Source organism: Oncorhynchus tshawytscha, linkage group LG29, assembly GCF_018296145.1.
Source record: "Oncorhynchus tshawytscha isolate Ot180627B linkage group LG29, Otsh_v2.0, whole genome shotgun sequence".
Classification (NCBI taxonomy): domain Eukaryota; kingdom Metazoa; phylum Chordata; class Actinopteri; order Salmoniformes; family Salmonidae; genus Oncorhynchus; species Oncorhynchus tshawytscha.
In genome coordinates, this window is record NC_056457.1 from 13,265,634 (window position 1) to 13,292,007 (window position 26,374).

Consider the following 26,374-nt stretch of genomic DNA (forward strand, 5'->3'; position numbering starts at 1 on the left):
ATTTATATAGCCCTTCGTACATCAGCTGATATCTCAAAGTGCTGTACAGAAACCCAGCCTAAAACCCCAAACAGCAAGCAATGCAGGTGTAGAAGCACGGTGGCTAGGAAAAACTCCCTAGAAAGGCCAAAACCTAGGAAGAAACCTAGAGAGGAACCAGGCTATGTGGGGTGGCCAGTCCTCTTCTGGCTGTGCCGGGTGGAGATTATAACAGAACATGGCCAAGATGTTCAAATGTTCATAAATGACCAGCATGGTCGAATAATAATAAGGCAGAACAGTTGAAAACTGGAGCAGCAGCACAGTCAGGTGGAAGTTGAAACTGGAGCAGCAGCATGGCCAGGTGGACTGGGGACAGCAAGGAGTCATCATGTCAGGTAGTCCTGGGGCATGGTCCTAGGGCTCAGGTCAGTTGAAACTGGAACAGCAGCATGGCCAGGTGGACTGGGGACAGCAAGGAGTCATCATGTCAGGTAGTCCTGGAGCTCAGGTCCTAGGGCTCAGGTCCTCCGAGAGAGAGAAAGAAAGAGAGAAGGAGAGAATTAGAGAACGCACACTTAGATTCACACAGGACACCGAATAGGACAGGAGAAGTACTCCAGATATAACAAACTGACCCCAGCCCCCCGACACATAAACTACTGCAGCATAAATACTGGAGGCTGAGACAGGAGGGGTCAGGAGACACTGTGGCCCCATCCGAGGTCACCCCGGACAGGGCCAAACAGGAAGGATATAACCCCACCCACTTTGCCAAAGCACAGCCCCCACACCACTAGAGGGATATCTTCAACCACCAACTTACCATCCTGAGACAAGGCTGAGTATAGCCCACAAAGATCTCCGCCACGGCACAACCCAAGGGGGCGCCAACCCAGACAGGATGACCACAACAGTGAATCAACCCACTCAGGTGACGCACCCTCCAGGGACGGCATGAGAGAGCCCCAGTAAGCCAGTGACCCAGCCCCTGTAATAGGGTTAGAGGCAGAGAATCCCAGTGGAAAGAGGGGAACCGGCCAGGCAGAGACAGCAAGTGCGGTTCGTTGCTCCAGAGCCTTTCCGTTCACCTTCCCACTCCTGGGCCAGACTACACTCAATCATATGACCCACTGAAGAGATGAGTCTTCAGTAAAGACTTAAAGGTTGAGACCGAGTTTGCGTCTCTGACATGGGTAGGCAGACCGTTCCATAAAAATGGAGCTCTATAGGAGAAAGCCCTGCCTCCAGCTGTTTGCTTAGAAATTTAGGGACAATTAGGAGGCCTGCGTCTTGTGACCGTAGCGTACGTGTAGGTATGTACGGCAGGACCAAATCAGAGAGATAGGTAGGAGCAAGCCCATGTAATGCTTTGTAGGTTAGCAGTAAAACCGTGAAATCAGCCCTTGCTTTGACAGGAAGCCAGTGTAGAGAGGCTAGCACTGGAGTAATATGATCAAATTTTTTGGTTCTAGTCAGGATTCTAGCAGCCGTATTTAGCACTAACTGAAGTTTATTTAGTGCTTTATCCGGGTAGCCGGAAAATAGAGCATTGCAGTAGTCTAACCTAGAAGTGACAAAAGCATGGATTAATTTTTCTGCATCATTTTTGGACAGAAAGTTTCTGATTTTTGCAATGTTACGTAGATGGAAAAAAGATGTCCTTGAAATGGTCTTGATATGTTCTTCAAAAGAGAGATCAGGGTCCAGAGTAACGCCGAGGTCCTTCACAGTTTTATTTGAGACGACTGTACAACCATTAAGATTAATTGTCAGATTCAACAGAATATCTCTTTGTTTCTTGGGACCTAGAACAAGCATCTCTGTTTTGTCCGAGTTTAATAGTAGAAAGTTTGCAGCCATCCACTTCCTTCCGCTTCTAGCGAGGGCAATTTTGGGGCTTCACCATGTTTCATTGAAATGTACAGCTGTGTGTCATCCGCATAGCAGTGAAAGTTTACATTATGTATTCAATATTACAATGGATTTCAGAATGTACTGTAGCCAAAGTGTTACCAAATTAATTGTTGATCATGTGTTAATTGAAGGGTCCATATATGGTAAAGCCCAGAGATTTAGAGCTCCTCATTGGCTGTCTGGTGGATTGAGAGTTTCGGGGCAGGACTACATTCAGGAAGTGGGACCTGTTCTGCTTCAGTCCCAGGCCCACTGTCTGCTCCAAGCCCAGGTTCAGTTAACTCTCAGTGTGGTCAAAGGGGAGTCCACTCCACCAACCACAGCCCATTGGGAGACCTGAGAGAAAGAGACAACATTTAAGAAATATCTCATGATACTCTTAGGGAATGGGCAAAAAAAGCCATGAAAGGAAATTAAAGATTACACCCAGTGCGTGCGAAGTTGGCCATGTATGCCATCGCTATCCTGCTTAACACTTCGTCCTCTTCACTGGTCGGTCCATCAGGGGACACACATAGTATGTATATAATCTCTGGATGGAGAGTTAATGCAGTGATGACACAGGGATGTTGTAAGTTACATGGTGAGACAGGCTGCACTGAATGCATCCCGTATGTCCTCTGGGTTTTTCGCATGCTGGAGGTATTCCTCTACAATGAGCCCATTAAGACCAGATGTCATGATTTCAAACTGATAAGATTGCATCCTTTAAAGCTATAATCCTTTTTGAAATAATTGAAATAATAACAATAATTGAAATAATAACAATAATTGAAATAATAACAAAGTGTAACCCGGCCTCTGTTTTGGTAAAAAGCTGAGGCAAAGGCCTGGATATCGGTAACCACTATCAAATTCATAGACTGCTATGGATGCAAGGACTGACCCTCTATGATATAAAAATTATAGTTTTAACCATGTTTTGAGGCTATACATTTACATTGTTTACAAACATTGTAGTAAAACAAGCTTATATTTTGGGTTCTGATGGGCTGGAACAGTTCAACTAAACTCAATAGGAATTTATAGGCTACATTCTTCAAGAATCAATGGGTATGCAGTATATCATTCATTTATAATTCCAAAAATGTATGTAGCAATGAAGGATTCTAGCTATAAAATGTTGACTTTTTGTCCACCTATTGCAATCTAACAACCAGTGGAATGAACTATTGGTGTATCCCTTTACACTTGTACCCGTATACGGGTTGAAAATGACAGATGACAAGTGACAAGTGACGTGACAAGACTTTTGCTATTTTTTTGTTGTTGACTGAGTGAAGGAAATGAGGGAAATGCTGTAAATGAAGAGGACTCAATGTATTCAATGAGGATTATAATACATTTCGCTTTGATGTCAAACAAGCAAATCAAACCCCACTTGAGTCTAAATGTGCACTTCCCATTTCCATATCATAAAACTCATGTCATACGGTGTCAATGTTTATGATCCCTATGTTTGATGTTCAGTTACAATATGACATGGCGTCATACCGTGGGTTTTTCTGAACAGAATGAGACGTTTGCCTATTGTAACACAATTTGCCGCCACCAAAATGATGATCTGTTTCTCTGCATTGCCTTGTGAAAGCCTAACACAATAGGATCTTATTTTAAAACTTAGTTAGCTCATGTCGGCAATAGAACAAGCTTTCAAATGATGCCCACCTGACCCAGGATGCGATTTATGAATGGTCAGTTTTTGGCGGAAACAACAATAATTGTGTGATTGCAGGGTTGTGTTCCAAACAAAACAACGTCAAGTGTGATTACTCTAGTTCCTCAACTGCACAGCTAGGAGAGCTAAAAAAAAAGCACTTTATAGTTGAAAACCCTTCTTTGAGTCATAAAAGTGCATTGAAATGACTTGTCTGGTCACTTGGCGACACCACTCAAACCCTTGTCTTATGTTGCACCTACCCCACTTTTCCAGGACAATTCTTATCATGTTACTGAATTCATCCAGAGTATTTTCTGATTTCGTTATCAACAAATGCAGCGAAAAGTACAGTAAATGTAAAATGCACGTAAAATCAACAGTGTAATGTTTGGATTCAGTCTTGTGTAAGGTGAACTGTTGTATCCTCAACCTTTGTCTAATACTCCAAACTAGTCCCTTTCAATTGCTACCATGCTTATGCATTTAATATTTATTCTGTAAGAAACATTTCAATTTATTCCTATCAATATACAGTGCATTTGGAAAGTATTCAGACCTCTTGACTTTTTCCACATTTTGTTATGTTACAGCCTTAGTCTAAAATTGATTAAATTAAATGTTTTTCCTCATCAATCTACACCCCATAATGACAAAGCGAAAACAGGTTTTTAAAATGTTTTGCAAATGTATAAAATAAAATAAAACAGACTACTTATTTACATAACTATTCAGAACCTTTGCTATGATACTCAAAATTGAGCTCAGGTGCATCCTTGATCCTTGAGATGTTTCTACAGCTTGATTAGAGTACACCTGTGGTCAATTAAATTGATTGGACAGGATTTAGAAAGGCACACACCTGTCTATAAAAGGTCCCACAGTTGACAGTGCATGTCAGAGCAAAAACCAAACCAGGAGGTCGAAGGACTTTTCAGTAGAGCTGCCGAGACAGGATTGTGTCAAGGCACAGATCTGGGGAAGGGTACGTAAACATTTCTGCAGCATTGAAGGTCCTCAAGACCACAGTTGCCTCCATCATTCTTAAATGGTAGAAGTTTGGAATCATCAAGACTCTGCCTAGTGCTGAACGCCCGGCCAAACTTAGCAATCGGGAGAGAAGGGCCTTGGTCAGGGAGGTGACCAAGAACCTGATGGTCACTCTGTTAGAGCTCCAGAGTTCCTCTGTGGAGATGGGAGAAACTTCCAGGACAACCATCTCTGCAGCACTCCCCCAATCAGGCCAGACGGAAGCCACTCCTCAGTAAAAGGCACATGACAGCCCCCTTCGAGTTTTCCAAAAGGCACCTAAAGACTCTCAGACCATGAGAAACAAGATTATCTGGTCTGATGAAACCAAGATTGAACTCTTTGGCCTGAATGCCAAGCATCACATCTGGAGGAAACCTGGCACCATCCCTATGGTGAAGCATGGTGGTGGCAGCATCATGATGTTGGGAGTTTTTGGAGCGACAGGGACTGGGAGACTAGTCAGGATTGAGGGAAAGATGAACGTAACAAAGTACAGAGAGATCCTTGATGAAAACCTGCTCCAGAGCGCTCAGGACCTCAGACTGGGGTGAAGGTTTACCTTCCAACAGGACAACCACCCTAAACACACAGCCAAAACAAGGCAGGAGTGGCTACAGGACAAGTCTCTGAATGTCCTTGAGTAGCCCAGCCAGAGCCCGGACTTAAACCTGATCAAACATCTCTGGAAAGACCTGAAAATAGCTGTACAGCGATGCTCCCCGTCCAAACTGACAGAGCTTGAGAGGATCTCCAGTGAAGAATGGGAGAAACTCCCCAAGTACAAGTGTGTCAAGCATGTAGCGTCATACACAAGAAGACTCAATATATAACTTTAGAAACATTTCTAAAAACCTGTTTTTATGGGGTATTGTGTGTGGATTGATGAGAGAAAAAACAATTCATTCATTTTAGAATACCTCTGTAACGTAACAAAATGTGAAACAATTCAAGGAGTCTGAATAATTTCCAAATGCACTGTAGGCCAATTCTCGTGAGTTAATTAATTAATTAATTAAGTATATAAGTGGATGAATAAGGAGAACTTACATAAGAAGAAAATGTCCATCACGGATTCCACAGACTGCTTCTCCATGCCATCAACAGAACCCAAAGGTGCATAAAATAAAACTATGGCATCAGAAACAACAGTTAGACTGCAACAGAGGTGAAGATATCTGAAATGTGATACAGGTACAGTAATCTGGTCTGATGACCACAATAATGTTGTCTTAAAGAAAATCTCACAACAAGATATAAAATCCAGTGAGCTTGCCTGAGACATAACCCATCCAAATTCATGGTTGACCACCTCTACAACCATAGGAACCTTCAGGAACTCCTTGTTCTTCAAAACCTCTTCAGGAGGCCCTTTCAGGAGCACACCATCAATGCAGGGCCCATGAATGCCTGAACCTAAAATACAGATATTTTTGTTAGCTTCCGTGCATATGATAATAGACCAACATGCCAAACTAAGCCACATCAAACAGAACTGAATGACCTCATACTTTTTTGATGGTGTGAGTATGTCCCTCTGACGCACTGCACAATCTTCTCAGTAGTGCTGTCATCACACTCTGACAGATTGGACATCATCTGGAATGGGAGAGGAATTCACCTGCCATTAACAAACCCTCTCAGAGAAGACTGGTTACTATTTTAGGTCATAGTCAGGGCCATCATGTTATTCATATTGTAACCAATGGTTTGTTTTGTACCAGCATTAATGGGGGCAGGGTGGGTGTGGACCTGGATGCTGTGTTACATAGGTATTCATGAGTATCTTGGCATTGGCCAGTGGGTTGTTGGTCGTAATGGGCCTCTAGTGGTGCCACTCCACTCATTGGGATGGCTCTGGGAAACAGGCCCTCAGCTAATGGACACAACACCTGTCAGGTGATAGACAGAGCCATTGGGTCAAACAGTGCTACTCTCTTTGGTTTTGATGGTTTACACTGTGAGGTATAAATTCAACCACACCTCTTCTTTTGTACCTGACCATCTCACTGCTGTGTCACATTGTCTTTCTCATACCTACCAGCATGGATGCACTAATGCCCCAGGTAGATTGTCCGAAGATGGTGACTGAGTCTGGGTCTCCCCCAAAATCCATGATATTATCACGAACCCACTGAAGGCTGGCAATCTGGTCCAAGAAGCCCCAGTTACCACCTGCATGTTTGTCTCCTGTACTTGAAGCAAATAAACAATACACATGGTGTTGTAATGTCTAAGGTTGCAATTGTTTTGGCACACCTGACACATCAAATTAACATTCAAGGCACCATTGTAAAACATACTATAGTTCAGTTAGAGTTTAAGGCACTTAATGCGAATTGGAGTAAATGTAGAGTAACACTGGTGAAATGTTGTCAAGGTCATACCTTAAGAAACCCAGGATGCTAAGGCGATACTGAATGACAACCACAACCACATTCTGATAGGCCACCAGGGCCGATCCATCATATTGGAAGGTTCCACCCACAGCTAAGCCTCCCCAAGGATCCAAACCATAACCCGAGTTCGGGGTAGTTTGGTGCAAGTACAGACGTGTCTGTCAGTAAGACTTGAAGTCATATTGCCCAATAGGTAAAAAGGAGGGGAGTAGAATCAGGTTGTAGGTTAAATAAGGACAAAATCTGTAATGCAATATGTACCTGTTTGAGGTAACAACGTGCTGAAAAGGCCTACAGCCAGGCAAAAACTCAACAGAAACTGTTTCATCGTGGCTGTTACTTTCAGAGAGAAAGAGAAATTCAGACTGATGAAAACACATACATTACATCGGCATTCAAATCAATCATAAACACGCACACACTCACATACACACAAACCAGTGACTATCAGTGTTAACTGTCATTGGTTGTCAGTCAGTGATTTGAAATTCCAATTTCTACGTAAACATAACAGAAGAACAGAGAAGAAGACATGTAAGCTACAATACAAGACAGTGAAAATAACAACTGTTTAACACTCAGGTACTCAAATGTTATTCTACTCTTCTTTGTCAGTGTGTTATAACAGGAACACAACCCTAGAGGATGGTGGCCAAAGTTGCGGTGACACACAGTCCTTACCATATGAGGTAACATGGTACAGCAATGGAATTAATAAACAGGAAGCGTGTTGTGAAGTGCTGTGTCACACATGCGCAGACACACACAGAACAATGACCTTTGGTTAACAACTCAACGGATTATCTCTAGCACTCTCTCTGTCGGCTCTCTGTCAGTTAAGTTACCGTATATAGCGTACGATACCGTATATGGTAGCAAGCCACTTATGGTAGCACCAGTATTTATTAGATACTATGCTTTTTCAAGCACCCGAATGGCCCTAAATAGCGAGTGCTACTACAAATGAACTTCATGCATACTCATGTCCACATACTCATGCGTCACGTCTCGTGGCTATATTCACTTCATTTTGTGTGAAAAATATGTCCTGATGGTCGAAGAATTGTTTATTACAAAGCTGTTTATTAGAATAATTGTAGCAGCAACGTGTTCCTGGTCAAAAGAACATCAATCCTTTTGTTTTCTATTTGGTGGTAAAAACGTAGTTGTACACTGAGTCGATACATTGAGTCCATACATTAATTCTATACACTGTACTTTGCAAGATAAAATAGTCAAGACGCATGACACCATTGAGCTCAATTGAAGTGATTGTCTATTAGATTTGATAAAGTACATATGCACACAAAATACAAAAAAAAGAAACATTATAAGCACTTAAGACTGACAAAGATACACCTTTCTTCCTACTGGATTTGAACACAGGGTTAAGAAGTCACCAGATATGCTGGTTATTGGGTTAGCTTACTAGTGATACATTCATAGTGGTTTGGTGTGGAATAACTTCCTGCGCAAAAAGGAATGTGTACAATGTAATGGTGAATATCTGTCTCCTTAATGTTGATGAAATGAAGCACAAAATATGGACAAAGGTAAAGAGAAGGCATTCGAAATTAATCTGTACCCAGTGCTCAATGTTATTGCATAGCAAACGTCACATCCGAAATGTGTCATGTGAGAGGAATACCAAACAAGGTCTAATACATTGAAACATTTGCCTCCCTTTATACAGATAAATATGTTAAATACATTCCATGTGAGTGTACGCAAAGAACAGCATTATTAACCATGCAAATAACCTTAAAAAAAGACACAAGTGGATATTGCACACCCTTTCCAACTAGTCCTGACAACTCAGCCCTCTTCTTGGTCAACCCCAGAGCAGGTATTTAAACATATCCATTTGTCAGAAGGTGAATCCAGTGATCCCTCTCTCAGAAGAACCCGGGGTTCGTGTGCTCTATGACGCAACGTCTGCAGTGGCGCCTAACGAATCGCAGTGCCTCCGGCGACACCTCGCAGTCCTGTACGTTGAGCAGCTGCAGGTCGCAGCAGTTCGCGGCTATAGCCCGTAGCCCTCGACCCGTCACGCTCTCGCACGCCCTCAGGCTCAGCCTCCTCAGGCCCTGGCAATACAGTGCCAGCTGCTCCAGCCCGCTGTCTGACACCAACGGGCACTTGCCTACATCCAGGGACTTGAGTTTGGGGCAGCTCCTGGCCAAGTGTCCCAGGCCGTGGTCCGTGAGGCCCTCGCAGCCCCGCGCATTCAGGTACCGGAGCCGCGGGCAGTAGCGAGCCACGTAGCGCACCCCCACGTCTGTGATGCGGCCGCAGTGGGCCACACTCAGGTAGCGCAGGCAGCCCTCCAGGCGGGCCACCTCGCGCAGCCCGAAATCCCCCACCAGGCGGCAGTCGCTGAGGCTGAGCTCCCTGACGGAGGGGCAGTGCAGAGCCAGGTGGCGCAGGGCTTCGTCAGTGAGGCGCGTGCAGCGCCGCAGGTAGAGGTGTGTGAGGCGGGGGCAGTGGGAGGCAATGGTGCGGAGGCCCTGGTCCTCCAGGGAAAAACAGTCAGACATGTCCAGGTAGTGGATGGAGATCTGCTGGCCATGCAGTGGAGAGAGCTGGACTGAAGCCTCCTGGGTGAGGCTGATGCAGGTCACCTTGGAACAGCCTGAAGGAACAGAAGGGGCTTATTACAAAGACAGCCATGTAATCGTAACTGGTCTTGGTCTATAACTTCAAGCAATTTACATATTTTGTTCTCTGACCATTCTCTCTTAGTATAGCATACGCAATTTCCTTATAATTTGTACTAATGTTGCAGCTATGTGAGAAAAGACCACTTGAGGGTGCCAAAGTAGAACCTGCTATATTGCCCAACCATACTTCTTGAAAGACATGACCAAATTCAGAATACAAATAACACATCAGGGGACCAACATTTTCCAGCAAAATAAATACATCTTCATTTCATTATTTCTACAACCACGACCATTCAAGTCTATTTTTACATCAAAGGACTTTACTTCCTCATGGCACTGACTTTGCTTTGTCACCAAAGCCGAGTCAAAGTAAATGTTTTTTTTTGTTTTTTTGTGCCACTTCCTTAATGAAAGCAACAGACTAGCCCTCTTACTCCTGTTAGGTAAAGGAGTCCTGCTTTCAAAGCTAAGTAGGTCTTTCCTCTCCCACTAGGGACCCAATGGCTGGAAGAGCTTCCATGCTCCTTTAATGTTTTTCCCAGCTTTGGGAGAAAACCAGGACTGAAATGAATTTCTCTTTAAGGAAAGTTCCCAGATGTGTGTGATGCAGGGCCGGCCCGCACATTAGGCAAGATTAGGCAGCAGCCTAGGGCTGCAGATTGACAGGGGAGGCATTTTCCGAGCTAAACTGACCAAGATGCACCTCCAACAACACATAATACATCCCATAATTCTGCTAAAAAACAGTGATAATTTACCTCACCCAGTGGCATATGGGCTATTTAGGTGAGCGCTGATGCCGCCCCATGATAAGCAGTGCCCACTTTGTAATTTTTTAAATTTTTTATAAAAAAGGTCTAACAAAGCATGTGGCCTATAGCCTACGGTACAAAGAGTATGTGGCATTTTCTGTAGCCTACAGTCTGGCAATTACATTTATGAAAATCTCATGAGACAGACACTTTTTACATCATGCACATTTCTCAGATCAAATAGCCAAGTGGTCACCAACCTTTTCTGAGAAAAGATCCCTTTCGCAGTCAAAAAGCAAGCCGAAATCTACCGCTTCATTAAAAAAAAACATAACTTAAAAAACGTAACATTAACCTAATAAAAACAGTTATGTAGGAATACGGTTTGTGCATTAGGCCTATTACATTATCACAGCATATTTGCTATATGCCTGGCCTGCCAATGTTGTTCTTCTCAGACCATATTATCTTTCAAAACTCAAGCTTTGATAACAAAATAGATCAGTTGGTGTAGCACTTACGAGGCACAGCTGAGCATTAATTGAATTTTTTAAAATTTTATTTTACTGGACTAATGCTACCTACATCTGATGGTCATGGTGCTTTAAAGGCAACTGGAAACTCTGAAAAAAAAAATCTGAGGTCAAATCACGACATCAGTGATCTTCAGGTCGAAAAGTTAGAGCTCTCGAAAGATGCCAGAGTTTCCAACTTGGAATTCTGAGTTGGATGACCGCTAAAAATATTTTTCAGAGTCAGATCTAGTTTTTTTCAGAGTTCCCAGGTGTCTTGAATGCACTGAATTAGTCTCCGAGGAGGGAAGGAGAAAGCAGCAAAGGGTCCAACCTCTCATGGCCTCTGCTCTCTCCTTCCTTCCCTCTGGTGAGACTGACCAGAGAGAGGGCACACCGTCTTCCGCCTGATGGCAAAACTTGAGTTGCACCGCATCAGCCGTGCAAAAATGAATGTTGTTCCTATGACCAGAGACGGTGAAATATTCCTCGATACTAAAATAGAGACAACGAAATGCTAATAAAAATAAAAACACAGGGCTATCGACAGCTACTCATTCACTGCAGCTGCAGCGCTAGTGGAAGTTTGGAGAAGCGCGTTTTACGTTTTGTAATAGTGTTGAATAAAAACAGTGTTGACAGTGCTGAATAAAGGCGCATGACCTCACTCAATACAGCAGCTCTTTGCTGTATTCTTTGACAGTCTCTCTCTGGTCATTGTTTAAAAAGTTATTAAATCTTACATAGGCTAGTATCAAACTTTGCTGTGGCCCGGGGTCATTGAAGCTCGAGGCACGGTGATGTGACCTATTCGAATTGCCAGAGCAGTAAGCACATTCAATTTAGCCACAGATCTCCTGGTCCGTCCGGTAGGGGGAGTTTGTATTTTCAGACAAATTAAAAGGTTCAAAATGGGAACGCTGCCTACCCAGTGTTGTGATCGCAATCGACCGGTTGGTGACCACTAAAACAGCTTAACCTGGTGCCCAATCAAATGAAAAAGGTGCTTTGATTTGTATATGACGTGTTAACAAAGACGAGCTGCGTCGTAGCGAAAAACAAAATACTTCTGCATTTCTGCTGTGTAAACACATGGATTCTCATTGCAAATAGGCTTAGGATGACTCCTGATAAAGTTTGGTAGCTGATGTAGAGCTTAATCAGCCAAATTGAACAGTCACAGGAATCAGGACTAATAAAGCAAATGCAACTGCCTGTTTTATGGATGGGCATTCCTAAAATTCCATTGCGGGCCGACAATGACTTTACATTTTTTTTAATTGCATTATGATAACATTGTGACCCCAGTAGAAGTAGTACATTTGGGGCAGCAGGTAGCCTAGTAGTTAGAGCGTTGGGCCAGTAACCTAAAGGTTGCTGGATCGATTCCCCGAGCTGACATGGTAGAAATCTGTTGTTCTACCCCTGAACAAAGCAGAACAAGCCACTATTCCCCAATAGGCTGTCATTGTAAATAAGAATTTGTTCTTAACTGACTTGCCTAGTTAAATAAAAGAAGTAAGAAGTGAGACATTTTAGATAAAACAGGATTTTCTGAAACGCAGGCCACATGTGCTCAAAACTAAGGTCATTCATTGAGAATTAATTACAAAAGTGATATGGTTAATAATTTTGCTCACAATGTTATTTCCCTTCATTTAAATTGAGTAACACCAAGTGACATTTTGGAGCAATTTGCTTACCCTTAGTACTTTAAACAATGCATAAACAAAGTTTTTCAGTATAAAAGACTTGCATTATGTTTTATCATTCATAAACAGTTCAATAAAACAACAACATTTATGATGTGTAACTATTTGTCATGATCAAGTGTTTTTCATGGTTGCAACGACAAGGGACACAAATGCCAATGCAAATCAATAACGACCCCTATAATAACCGCAGGAAACTGGGCATTCCTCTGATATACGATGTGAACATCTGTGAAGCATTTGCATAAAAGCTGATTCTTCACTCATTCAGAGTCTCCAACCACGACTGAACTGAACTGGTCCCCAACCTCCCATGGTTACCTGAGACATTGAGGTGCTCCAGGTTGGGGCAACAGGAAACCACCTCGAACACGGCCTCGTTGGAGATGTTGTAGCAGCCGGTCACCTCTAGGCGGCGCAGCTCCGGGCAACACTGAGCCACTGCATGCAGCCCCCGGTCAGTGAGCCTCCGGCAGCCGCTGGCCACTACTGTCTCCAGGGTCAGACACACGTTGGGGGTGTCCTGACACAGCCGGTGGGTCAGCACCCTCAGGGCACGGTCGGCATGGAGCAGCTCGCCTGTCAGACGCACGGTGCTCCACAGGCGCGGGTCCCACGCCAGGTTGTACCAGAGCCGGCACACCCGTGCACAGCAGCACAGCTGATTGGTGGGAAGGTGAGAGAAGATCTGCAGGAGGGCATGATCAGGGAGGAGGTCGATGGGGGCGTAGTGTTGACCTTTAGATTGGCGGGAGCGGGTCTGGGTGCCTGGCTGGGGGTGCACCATGGCGACGGTCTCTGCAGAGCCAGAGGGGGAGGTGGACTCATGGCCATTGATGGAAAGGGCTGGGGAGGAGAGGGAAGGGGACTTTGTGGGCAGGATGAGGCCAGGGCTGGGGGTGCTCAATGTCCGTGTGCTGCGGTCTGAGTCTGAGAGAAAGAGAGAGAGATATATATAAATAGAGTGAAAACAATCAGAAGCATAGTTCATACTACCATAGAGATATGTCATGTCAGAGACATAATGCAGCCTGAGAAATATATTTTTTTAATATGAACAAAAATCCCACACACAAGTCATTAGCCATTTTTCTTCTCTTCCCCATAATCTCATTGTCAAGAAACATATGTTCATTGTTGTAGAACACTTTGTATTACCATATTTACACTTTGAAAATGGTGCAGTCCATTTGATATTGTTCAAAGTTCCAGCCATGAGAGAACAGCATCAAATGTGGTACCTATCAACTGGCTTTTATTAAAGCTTTCGGCACAGATGGTGCCATGCAGTCTTCTATCATCAATGACTAACACAAACTATAGGGTTACCATGGATCTCATTATCTTGTTTTGGGATGTTTGTGTGAAAATGAAGTGTCAAGTTTATCTTGCATGCACTTGTACAATGGTCACAGGGCCTCTTCATCAGATAAACTTGCTCTGTTCAAAGGCGGCGGTTAGGGAGTTTGGTGCTGCGGTCGGCGTTGTATGGTTGGCCATATGTAAACACTGAGGCCCCTCCAGACAGGCAGATGTGCTCTGAGTGCCGCCGTGCCGAGGGAAGGAGGGAGTCGTGAGAAGCTGCAAGCTGGATCCCATCACCGTGGCGTGAGAGAGGAGGATTCCCCCATCTCTTTTTTTGGCCCTGGAGTTGGATCTGATTCCTGAGAGCGACCCATCACACTGGGACACGGAGTGCTCTCCTCCGATGAGATCACCATCTCCTCATCACCCCTCAAAGCGGCCCGTCCTTTGTCAAAGGTTTTGTACAGAGTGGTTGTAATCATTGAAAGAAGTCACCTCGCCGTCCCGGTGTGGGAGAGTGGAATCGTTATCAGCTAAAAACAGAAAGAATCTAAATTGCACACTTCTTGCATCCTCTCTCCTCACCTCCTTCTCAAAAATCCAATGGAGAAGGTCAGAGGGGAGGGACCTCTGGCTTTCTCATCCAGTGGGTTTTGAGAGGGAGACAAGGAGAGAGGAAAGATGAAGCGAGGAGTATGCAATTGAGATATTCCCTTAATATGAATTCTCTGACTGGGACACAGACACAATTGCATGATACAAGTGAGGAGGGGGAAATACGACAGTGTATAAATCTCATATCCTACACAAATAATTTTAAAAAACTGGAGAGTGTGGGAAACATTTTCACCATTTGATACCCCACAATTATAAATGGTTTCCCGAAAGTCCAACAAATGATGCGTTTTGGATGATCCACCTATATGGGGCATATAGGGGTTATGGCTAGACTTTGGTTCTTTATGAGGGGGAACAACCCTGATAAAAAGCTGCGGCTCGTTACACGATGTAATGGGATGTCTAAAATCAAGTTTACAGCCTACTGCATTCAAGAAAAGTCTCTACAGTGTAATATATCATGCAGGTATACAAATAGATTATAGGCATTGGGTATGTCCAGAATTGGAGGGGATTTAGAGAGAAAATGGGAACAGACAGGTAGACAGATAACGTCTGTCAGTTATGTAGATTTATTTATGTAGATTTATAGATTTTCAGAGACAGAGCACACTGTTTCTACATAATGTATGTCTGTTGCTGCGTGACAAACGAACATTGACCCCGCTAATGCCTGTTAGTTAGATTTGTGTGCGAGCAGCGCACAGACAGGCGGACAGACAGACAGCGACCCTCCTAAAGTTTGTCCCGTAGATTTGTATTCCAGACCTGACCTGAGATCAGACTCCTCCTGACCAGGTTGTGATGACATACCCAGACTCAGGCCCTCTGGGGAACATGATACAAGACTAAAACACAAAGTGAAAAAATATGTTGACTCAACACTCACAGAGGCTTCAGAAAACAACTAAAAAAAACATCATCTCTGCCATATAGAATGGCTTAGAGAAAATGTAAAAATGTGTATAGAAAATAACACGGCTTGGAGGACTAGGGAGAACACTAGTTGTGGAAATGCTTACAAAAATCCTTAAGTCTTATTCCATTATTTATTTTATATTAGTATGAATACATCATGCATGCGGGCCCATTCAGTGTTGGAGCTTTCGGGTTGCGGGTTGGGGGTTCTCAAGAACTAGCGCTGGCCTTGGTCTGCATTTAAATGCTTTGCCCATTCTCATACTGGGTGGTCCATTCATAGTGGGTTCCACTTGATACACTACATGACCAAAAGTATGTGGGCATTAATATCATGGGCATTAATATAGAGTTGGTCCCCCATTTGCTGCTATAACAACCTCCCCTCTTCTGGGAAGGCTTTCCCCGAGATATTGGAACATTGCAGCAGGGACTTGCTTCCATTCAACAACAAGAACATTAGTGAGGTCGGGCACTGATGTTGGGCAATTTGGTCTGGCTCGCAGTCGGCGTTCCAATTCATCCCAAAGGTGTTCGATGAGGTTGAGGTCAGGGCTCTGTGCAGGCCAGTCAAGTTATTCCACACCGATCTCGACAAACCATTTTTGTATAGACCTCGCTTTGTGCAAAGGGGCAGTGTCATGCTGAAACAGCAAATCAAATCAAACTTTATTGGCCACTCATACCAACAGTGCAGTAATATCTAACAAGTAATCTAACAATTCCCAAACAACTACCGAATACACACAAATATAATGGGGCTAATGAGAATATGTACATATACAGTGCCTTGCGAAAGTATTCAGCCCCCTTGAACTTTGTGACCTTTTGCCACATTTCAGGCTTCAAACATAAAGATATAAAACTGTATTTTTTTGTGAAGAATCAACAAGAAGTGGGACACAATCATGAAGTGGAACGACATTTATTGGATGTTTCAAACTTTTTTAACAAATCAAAAACTGAAAAATTGGGCGTGCAAAATTATTCAGCCCCTTTCCTTTTAGTGCAGCAAACTCTCTCCAGAAGTTCAGTGAGGATCTCTGAATGATCCAATGTTGACCTAAATGACTAATGATGATAAATACAATCCACCTGTGTGTAATCAAGTCTCCGTATAAATGCACCTGCACTGTGATAGTCTCAGAGGTCCGTTAAAAGCGCAGAGAGCATCATGAAGAACAAGGAACACATCAGGCAGGTCCGAGATACTGTTGTGAAGAAGTTTAAAGCTGGATTTGGATACAAAAAGATTTCCCAAGCTTTAAACATCCCAAGGAGCACTGTGCAAGTGATAATATTGAAATGGAAGGAGTATCAGACCACTGCAAATCTACCAAGACCTGGCCGTCCCTCTAAACTTTCAGCTCATACAAGGAGAAGACTGATCAGAGATGCAGCCAAGAGGCCCATGATCACTCTGGATGAACTGCAGAGATCTACAGCTGAGGTGGGAGACTCTGTCCATAGGACAACAACCAGTTGTATATTGCACAAATCTGGCCTTTATGGAAGAGTGGCAAGAAGAAACCCATTTCTTAAAGATATCCATAAAAAGTGTTGTTTAAAGTTTGCCACAAGCCACCTGGGAGACACACCAAACATGTGGAAGAAGGTGCTCTGGTCAGATGAAACCAATATTGAACTTTTTGGCAACATTGCAAAACGTTATGTTTGGCGTAAAAGCAACACAGCTCATCACCCTGAACACATCATCCCCACTGTCAAACATGGTGGTGGCAGCATCATGGTTTGGGCCTGCTTTTCTTCAGCAGGGACAGGGAAGATGGTTAAAATTGATGGGAAGATGGATGGAGCCAAATACAGGACCATTCTGGAAGAAAACCTGATGGAGTCTGCAAAAGACCTGAGACTGGGACGGAGATTTGTCTTCCAACAAGACAATGATCCAAAACATAAAGCAAAATCTACAATAGAATGGTTCAAAAATGAAATTTCCCTGTTTTTGGTCAGTTAGGTTCACCACTTTATTTTAAGAATGTGAAATGTCAGAATAATAATAGAAAGAATGATTTATTTCAGCTTTTATTTCTTTCATCACATTCACAGTGGGTCAGAAGTTTACATACACTCAATTAGTATCATAGCATTGCCTTTAAATTGTTTAACTTGGGTCAAACGTTTTGGGTAGCCTTCCACAAGCTTCCCACAATAAGTTGGGTGAATTTTGGCCCATTCCTGCTGACAGGGCTGGATTAACTGAATCAAGTTTGTAGGCCTCCTTGCTCACACACATTCTTTCAGTTCTGCCCACAAATTTTCTATGGGATTAAGTTCAGGGCTTTGTGATGGCCACTCCAATACCTTGACTTTGTTGTCCTCAAGCCATTTTGCCACAACTTTGGAAGTATGCTTGGGGTCATTGTCCATTTGGAAGACCCATTTACAACCAAGCTTTAACTTCCTGACTGATGTCTTGAGATGTTGCTTCAATATATCCACATAATTTTCCAGCCTCATGATGCCATCAATTTTGTGAAGTGCACCAGTCCCTGCAGCAGCAAAGCACCCCCACAACATGATGCTGCCACCACCATGCTTCACGGTTGGAATGGTGTTCTTTGGCTTGCAAGCATCCCCCTTTTTCCTACGAACATAACAATGGTCATTATGGCAAAACAGTTCTATTTTTGTTTCATCGGACCAGAGGACATTTCTCCAAAAAGTACAATCTGTGTCCCCATGTGCAGTTGCAAACCGTAGTCTGGCTTTTTAATAGTGGTTTTGGAGCAGTGGCTTCTTCCTTGCTGAGCGGCCTTTCAGGTTATGTCTATGTAGGACTTGTTTTACTATGGAAATAGACACTTTTGTACCTGTTTCCTCCAGCATCTTCACAAGGTCCTTTGCAGTTGTTCTTGGATTGACTTGCACTTTTGGCACCATAGTACGTTCATCTCTAGGAGACAGAAGGCATCTCCTTCCTGAGTGGTATGATGGCTGTGTGGTCCCATGGTGTTTATATTTGCGTACTATTGTTTGTACAGATGAATGTGGTTTCTTCAGGCGTTTGTAAATTGCTCCCAAGGATGAACCAGACTTGTGGAGGTCTACAATTTTCTGAGGTCTTGGCTGATTTCTTTTGATTTTCCCATGATGTCAAGCAAAGAGGCACTGAGTTTGAAGGTAGGCCTCCAAATACATCCACAGGTACACCTCCAATTGATTCAAATGATGTCAATTAGCCTATAAGAGGCTTCTAAAGCCATGACATAATTTTCTGGAGTTTTCCAAGCTGTTTAAAGGCACAGTCAATTTAGTGTATGTAAACTTTTGACCCACTGGAATTGTGATACAGTGAATTATAAGTGAAATAATTTGTCTGTAAACAATTGTTGGAAAAATGACTTGTGTCATGCAGAAAGTCCTAACCGACTTGCCAAAACTATAGTTTGTGAACAAGAAATTTGTGGAGTGGTTGAAAAACAAGTTTTAATTTCTCCAACCTAAGTGTATGTAAACATTCGACTTCAACTGTACATATGCCATTCATTTTGATGAATGAACAAGCCTTAGTTTCATCATCCAAATCCTAACTGATACTATGGATTTTGCATGCAGGAGACATGGCCAGCTGCCACTGGACAAGGAGCAACATCCAAATTCCGTAATTACATGTCACTCACTGATCATAAGAGCATTCCAACCCCAGAGAATCACAGTGCTCCTAATTAGGCTACATTTCCCCCATAGCTCCTATCCACACTTTCATGCAGCTGGTGGGAAAAGTTAAATGAAGACAGCTTTTCTTTTCTTTTGATTCACTCTATTTTGAGTTTGAGCACCTGGGTTTCTTTTGGAGGACACACAGCTAAGTCTCTTTGCTCTCTGTAAGAGACAAAAGGTATCAACTAAGGCTCATGTCAACTAGTTGATTGAGCCAACTGCAAGTACAGTGGTAGTTCAAATCTTTGCTATCTGTTCTTTTCAAAACTGAACGGTTTTGAAACCCTCTCTACTTTTACTGTTTGCTGAGGAAATAAAAACCTTAGCCGTCTTGATCATTTTGTAACTTCGATTGAAAACAAGAGTTTTACGAGAAACTGTTGAGTCCAACCTCAGAATCAGTCAAGCCTCGGTAGCCAGAGCATGACTCATAAAAGTTGAACTTTCATCGGCGGTTCTATGCATCGGAAGGAATAGATCCTGGAAGTGTCTTCAAAGCCCTTCACTTCCATCCCAATGGTGAGACAAACACGTACTGCCATTAAAAAACACGCAGACACTGCTTTTGCCAGTCCAAGTTCAGTATCATTCTAATGGAAACCAGCATGCTAGGGCTAATAAAACAAGTTAGATTTTAGACATACACAAATATGCAGACAAACAACAGACATAACACAAAGACCCAGCCAAAACAAATGACCTGAAATATAAAACACCCAAGTTCATCGGGTAAAAAAAATGTAAAAGAAATAAACAAACTGGAAAAGTATTGATTACTCTTTTGTGTGATGTGTGTGAAAGTGCTATTGGTCGAACGAAAGAACTATCCTTTGTCCCCTTTTGAATGAACTCCTTCCTACCATATGTTTCATCAATCATGGTAGTTCAACACGACAGTGTAATCACATTTGATGTCTCTGTATTACTTGCAAACCTGTCATTAAAAGGACATATCTCACCCAGCTGATTACGCTAGACATGAATTTACAAGGGGTACAGATGGTGCAAGACTCCTTTAGTTTGAGACATCAGAGAGAAAGTAGTCAAACATCTGGTATCTAACATGCACAAACTATTTCAGACGGGGGGGGGGAATGAAAGAGAAACTCATGTATTTTAAGTGTGCAACCACAGCAAGGCATTTTGGGCTAAAATAATTCTCCACTGATACCCAAACCAATGATGATCCATATAAAATCCATACACAAGTCCTCAGCCATAATAATAAAGATGATCACATAGTCGTTTTGTGCATTATAAACTCAACAGATGTTGAAAAAAGGTATAGTGAAGAATGAGAGGGAGAGGAGAGAAGACAACTACGAGGACAACAACAAGGAGAAGCAGGTGGGAATTTATTGGAATGACTCATGTACTGGAGGCAGCTCTGCGGGGTAGTCACTAGCTGGGACAGCCACAAAGAAATACAATCTGATTTTAAACCTAACCCTAACCTTAACCCCACTGCTGTTCTTATGTCTAACTCTAATCTTAAATTAAGACCAAAAAGCACATATTTGTTTTCTTGCATTTATATGATATATAGCCAATTTTGACTTTGCAGCTGGCCCATCTAGTGGAAATCCCTCAGCTCTGTCTCTCGGTCAAGATTCATCCTAATAAACGTCAGAGCAGAGATACGGGAAGAAAAAAGAGAGAGGGGGAAAGATAAATCGGCAAAAGATGTCACAGACTTAACCGAAGCCTGAGAGAAGTGTTCAGGCTGGGTCAATCCAGACCTCAACGCAGTCCAGTAGTACACCAAAGTACACCTCCACCAAAGTACACCTCCTTTCAAGAACACTACAAAGGGCTTCCATGACTCTAGCTCTTGCCAGTGGGCTAATGCTACAGTGTCTGGCAAGACAGTCCAATTCATTACCTCAGTGCCATTACTCCTGTGACAAGTTCTTTCCCATCGGTCTTTTCCACTGTGGTTGTTTTGCCAAGAAAAGGGGGTGGGGTATGTGAGAAAGTCAGTGACACTCATTTCTAAATCCCAACTGACAGTGAATAGGACATCGTCAAGTCCCTTTTCCAAATCAACCTAGGAAAAACCGTATCACAAAGAAACCAGCACATACAGTGCCTTCAGAAAGAATTCACACCCTGTCCTTTTCCACATTTTGTTGTGTTACAGCCTGAGTAAAACATTTATTGAATTGAGATTTTGTGTCACTGGCCTACATACAATACACCATAATGACAAAGTGGAATGACGTTTTTAGACATTTGTATGAAAAACGGAAATGTCTTATAAGAAATGCTCCATGGTTTCAGATGTCGAAACCAGTGGCCAGGCTTTTGTGTACTGCCTGTAGGGGCTCTAACGTAATTGATAAGGACAGCAAAACGATCCAAAATAGAGAGACAGAACCTGCTGTCAGCATCTAGGCCAGTATTGGGTTACAATGGCTCTATAAAACCATATGGCCTTTATATCTCATTTTTGGAAGGCTGAGTCCTAATAAGGGCAGAGAAAGTTTAATGGGATTTGTGGGAGAATACTAAGTCTCTCCCACCTTGAGTTGAATAAGTGGATGCTGAGATTGCAGTGCAGCAGCTTGCCTGTCACCAAGGCCTTCACTACAGGAAGCAGCTACGTCACCAGACAAGCCCGAGTACAATGGAGCCTGGCGCTTCGCTTACAATGTGCATACTAGGGCAGGAAACTGTGGGAGTTTTAGAACGACCAGCATGACTTTTCTCTCCCAAACAGCCTGCTCCTCACTGAGCATGAGCAGCACCACGTGTCCTCTGGCCCCTCTGACACATACCCCCAAAACAACACTAATATCCTCAGGGCCTCGAAAAAAAAAAAAGGCCTCAGTGTCTGCTCCAAGGACACACAATCCCTCCCCCTCGCCTCTCCTCACTTCGTAAATCTTCGCTGAGGAGGACTGCAGACCCTCAGATATACGACAGCCAAACCCAGGCCTGATCTGCTCCAACTTTCTCAGCTCAGAGAGAGGCCATTGTGTGTCTATGTATCACAGCACTAATTTCCCTGAACGGAGATGACATTCTGAGGCTCCAAAAGCAATTTGGCGTCAGGGTAGAACTGATCCAGCCTCTTGCAAAGCGCTGACTGTAGAAACATTAGAAGCTGATGCAACATTTACAGGTTGCTAAAGCAGGATATCAAGAGGGAAAAGCAGGAAGTGCTTAATGTCTTCTAACCAACTGCTGCTCCTGGACATAGAGCGTGCTTGAGGTAGTGTACTATACATGTAGATTTAGCAATGTTTAGTTTAGTGACAGTGTGGACAGCAGGTGTGGAATGATGGCCATGATACATAGCTAGAGCTGGGGGCTGGTCCAACTCAAAAAATGACAGCCCTCCCAATGTAAAACATATTTTCACATGACCCTTCCCTTGTACTGTAAAATAAACGGAACACCCTCCCCCCTCATATAATTAACTCAAAATAATGTTAACGACCATGTGTTTATAAACGTGGAAATCGTCTTTTTCACTTCAGCATGCTTTTGTGGCACAGTTAATGCCACGCAGGGCTCCTGGCCAGATGATTGACAGAGCACTGACCACTCTCCCTGCCTGTACATTGCAATCAAAGCCGGCTGCAAGCAATGATCAGCTAGGGAGAAATTATATATATATAATTATATGCAACGAATATGCACCACCCAACCAATAAACAAAGCATGGTTTGTGTTTTCAACACCAATAAATAGACTATGTCAATATCAACAAAAAAACAGAAAATACATCTCTCCCTACCTTGTAGGCTTACCCAGTATCAAACGCTTGTCTTGACATTAAACTTTTTGGTGTATTGTAACAGATGTCTTTTTCCATTCACCAGTTTGGATTGATTGATTTATTTTATTCGTCAGTACAAAAAAATACACATATACACAAACAGTGACGGGGATTGCACAATAAACTTATTCCACTGTGGTCCCGAGATTTTATGTAAATACATATACAATTACATAGATACTGTCACGCCCTGGTCGAAGTATTTTGTGTTTATCTTCATGTATTGGGTCAGGCCAGGGTGTGGCATGGGTTTTTGTATGTGGTGTGTAATTATTGGGATTGTAGCTAGTGGGGTGATCTAGCAAAGTCTATAGCTGTCTGGAGTGGTTCTCAATCAGAGGCAGGTGTTTTTCGTTGTCTCTGATTGGGAACCATATTTAGGCAGCCATATTCTTTGAGTTTGTCGTGGGTGATTGTCCTTAGTGTCCTTGTTCCTGTCTTTGTTAGTTTTCGCAAGTATAGGCTGTTTCGGTTTTCGTTTCGTTCATTTACGTTCTTTGTTTTGTAGTGTTTGTATTAATTCGTGTTTACGTTCGTTCATTAAACATGGATCGCAATCTACACGCTGCATTTTGGTCCGACTCTCCTTCACCACAAGAGAACCGTTACAGAATCACCCACCACAAACGGACCAAGCAGCGTGTCAACAGGCAGGAGCCACAGGAGAGGCAACAGAGGCAGCAGCAGCAGCTGCAGTGGGAGAGGCTGCACTACCTGGAGAAATGGACATGGGAGGACGAACTGGACGGTAAAGGACCCTGGGCGCATCCTGGAGAATATCGCCGCCCCAAGGAAGAACTGGAGGCAGCGAAAGCTGAGAGGCGCAGGTATGAGGAAGCAGCACGGCGAAGCGGATGGAAGCCCGAGAGTCAGCCCCAAAAATGTCTTGGGGGGCTCACAGGGAGCATGGCGACGCTAGGTAGGAGACCTACACCAACTTCCTGTGCTTACTGGGGGGCTAGAGAGACCGGGCAGGCACCGTGTTATGCTGTGGTGCGCACGGTGTCTCCAGTGCGGGTGCATAGCCCGGTGCGGTATATTCCAGCTCCGCGTATCGGCCGGGCTAGATTGAGCGTCGAGCCAAATGCCATGAAGCCGGCTCTACGCATCTGGTCCCCAGTGCGTCTCCTTGGGCCGGCTTACATGGCACCAGCCTGCGCTCGGTGTCTCCGGTTCGCCTGCATAGCCCAGTGCGGGCTATTCCACCTCGCCGCACTGGCAGGGCGACCGAGAGCATTCAACCAGGTAAGGTTGGGCAGGCTCGGTGCTCAAGAGCTCCAGTGCGCCTGCACGGTCCGGTCTATCAAGTACCACCTCCACACCCCAGCCCTCCGGTAGCAGCTCCCCGCACCAGGCTTCCTGTGCGTGTTCTCGGTCTAGTACCACCAGTGCCAGCACCACGCATCAGGCCTACAGTGCGCCTCGCCTCTCCAGCGCTGCCAGAGCCTTCCTCCTCTCCTGTGCTGTCGGAGTCTCCCGCCTCTCCAGCGCTGTCGGAGCCTTTCTCCTCTCCTGCGCTGCCGGAGTCTCCCGCCTGTTCAGCGCAGCTAGAGCCTTCTTCCTCTACAGCGCTGCTGGAGTCTCCTGTCTGTTCAGTGCAGCCAGAGCTGCCAGCCTGCATGGAGCAGCCAGAGCTGCCAGCCTGCATGGAGCAGCCAGAGCTACCAGCCTGCATGGAGCAGTCAGAGCTGTCAGTCTGCATGGAGCAGCCAGAGCTGTCAGTCTGCATGGAGCAGCCAGAGATGTCAGTCTGCATGGAGCAGCCAGAGATGTCAGTCTGCATGGAGCAGCCAGAGAGGTCAGTCTGCATGGAGCAGCCAGAGAGGTCAGTCTGCATGGAGCAGCCAGATAGGTCAGTCTGCATGGAGCAGCCAGAGAGGTCAGTCTGCATGGAGCAGCCAGAGAGGTCAGTCTGCATGGAGCAGCCAGAGAGGTCAGTCTGCATGGAGCAGCCAGAGATGTCAGTCTGCATGGAGCAGCCAGAGATGTCAGTCTGCATGGAGCAGCCAGAGATGTCAGTCTGCATGGAGCAGCCAGAGTTGTCAGTCTGCATGAAGCAGCCAGAGCTGTCAACCTGCATGGAGCAGCCAGAGCTGTCAGTCTGCAAGGAGCTGTCAGTCTGCAAGGAGCTGTCAGTCTGCAAGGAGCTGCCAGTCTGCAAGGAGCTGCCAGTCTGTAAGGAGCTGCCAGTCTGCAAGGAGCTGCCAGTCTGCAAGGAGCTGTCAGTCTGCAAGGAGCTGCCAGTCTGCACGGAGCCGCCAGAGCTGCTAGTCTGTAAGAAGCCGCCAGAGCTGTCAACCTACATGGAGCAGCCAGAGCCGCCAGTCAGTGTGGAGCAGCCAGAGCCGCCAGTCAGCATGGAGCAGCCAGCTCTTCCAGATCTGCCAGTCAACCAGACTCTTCCAGATCTGCCAGTCAACCAGACTCTTCCAGATCTGCCAGTCAACCAGACTCTTCCAGATCTGCCAGTCAACCAGACTCTTCCAGAACTGCCAGTCAACCAGACTCTTCCAGAACTGCCAGTCAACCAGACTCTTCCAGAACTGCCAGTCAACCAGACTCTTCCAGAACTGCCAGTCAACCAGACTCTTCCAGAACTGCCAGTCGGCCAGGATCTGCCAGTCGGCCAGGATCCGCCAGTCAGCCAGGATCCGCCAGATCCGCCAGTCAGCCAGGATCTGCCAGTCAGCCAGAATCTGCTGAAACCACCAGCCAGCCAGGATCTGGTAGATCTATCTACCTGCCTGAGCTTCCTCTCACTCCTGAGCTTTCTCTCACTCCTGAGCTTTCTCTCACTCCTGAGCTTTCTCTCACTCCTGAGCTTTCTCTCACTCCTGAGCTTTCTCTCACTCCTGAGCTTCCTCTCACTCCTGAGCTTCCTCTCACTCCTGAGCTTTCTCTTACTCCTGAGCTTTCTCTCACTCCCGAGCTTCCCCTCAGTCCCGAGCTGCCTCAGTCACGAGCTGCCTTTCAGTCCCGATCTGCTCCTCAGTCCAGTGGGGTTCTGGGTGAGGACTACTAGGCCATGGTCGGCGGCGAGGGTGGACTATCCAGGGACGCGAGGAGAGGGGACTAAGACATTGACTGAGTGGGGTCCACGTCCCGCGCCGGAGCCGCCACCATGGACAGACGCCCACCCGGACCCTCCCTATTGTTTTGAGGTGCGTTCGGGAGTCCGCACCTTAGGGGGTTCTGTCACGCCCTGGTCGAAGTATTTTGTGTTTATCTTCATGTATTGGGTCAGGCCAGGGTGTTGCATGGGTTTTTGTATGTGGTGTGTAATTATTGGGATTGTAGCTAGTGGGGTGATCTAGCAAAGTCTATGGCTGTCTGGAGTGGTTCTCAATCAGAGGCAGGTGTTTATCGTTGTCTCTGATTGGGAATCATATTTAGGCAGCCATATTCTTTGAGTTTGTCGTGGGTGATTGTCCTTAGTGTCCTTGTT

At 44.7% G+C, this 26,374-nt stretch overlaps 1 protein-coding gene and 2 long non-coding RNA genes across 3 annotated transcripts in view; all 3 read right to left on the minus strand.

The window, feature by feature from the left end:
* Positions 1-1,882: 1,882 nt before the first annotated feature.
* On the minus strand, positions 1,883-6,182 carry LOC112245288. The gene is made up of 3 exons (XR_002952705.2): positions 6,094-6,182; positions 5,633-5,998; positions 1,883-2,232 (listed from the first exon to the last, which is right to left on the minus strand). It is a non-coding gene; the product is annotated as an uncharacterized LOC112245288 (long non-coding RNA).
* A 12-nt stretch (positions 6,183-6,194) lies between these two features.
* On the minus strand, positions 6,195-7,697 carry LOC121841326. Its single transcript, XR_006080298.1, has 3 exons — positions 7,663-7,697; positions 6,624-7,320; positions 6,195-6,474 (listed from the first exon to the last, which is right to left on the minus strand). It is a non-coding gene; the product is annotated as an uncharacterized LOC121841326 (long non-coding RNA).
* Positions 7,698-8,240: 543 nt separating this feature from the next.
* Positions 8,241-26,374, minus strand: part of LOC112227906 (F-box/LRR-repeat protein 7-like) — a 32,441-nt gene continuing 14,307 nt past the window's right edge. Inside the window, exons 3-4 of the mRNA XM_024392899.2 lie at positions 12,942-13,550; positions 8,241-9,613 (exon numbers count right to left, since the gene is read on the minus strand). Coding sequence (XP_024248667.1) covers positions 8,877-9,613; positions 12,942-13,550 — 1,346 coding nt within the window. The 3' untranslated portion in view covers positions 8,241-8,876. The remainder of the gene's footprint in view (positions 9,614-12,941; positions 13,551-26,374) is intronic.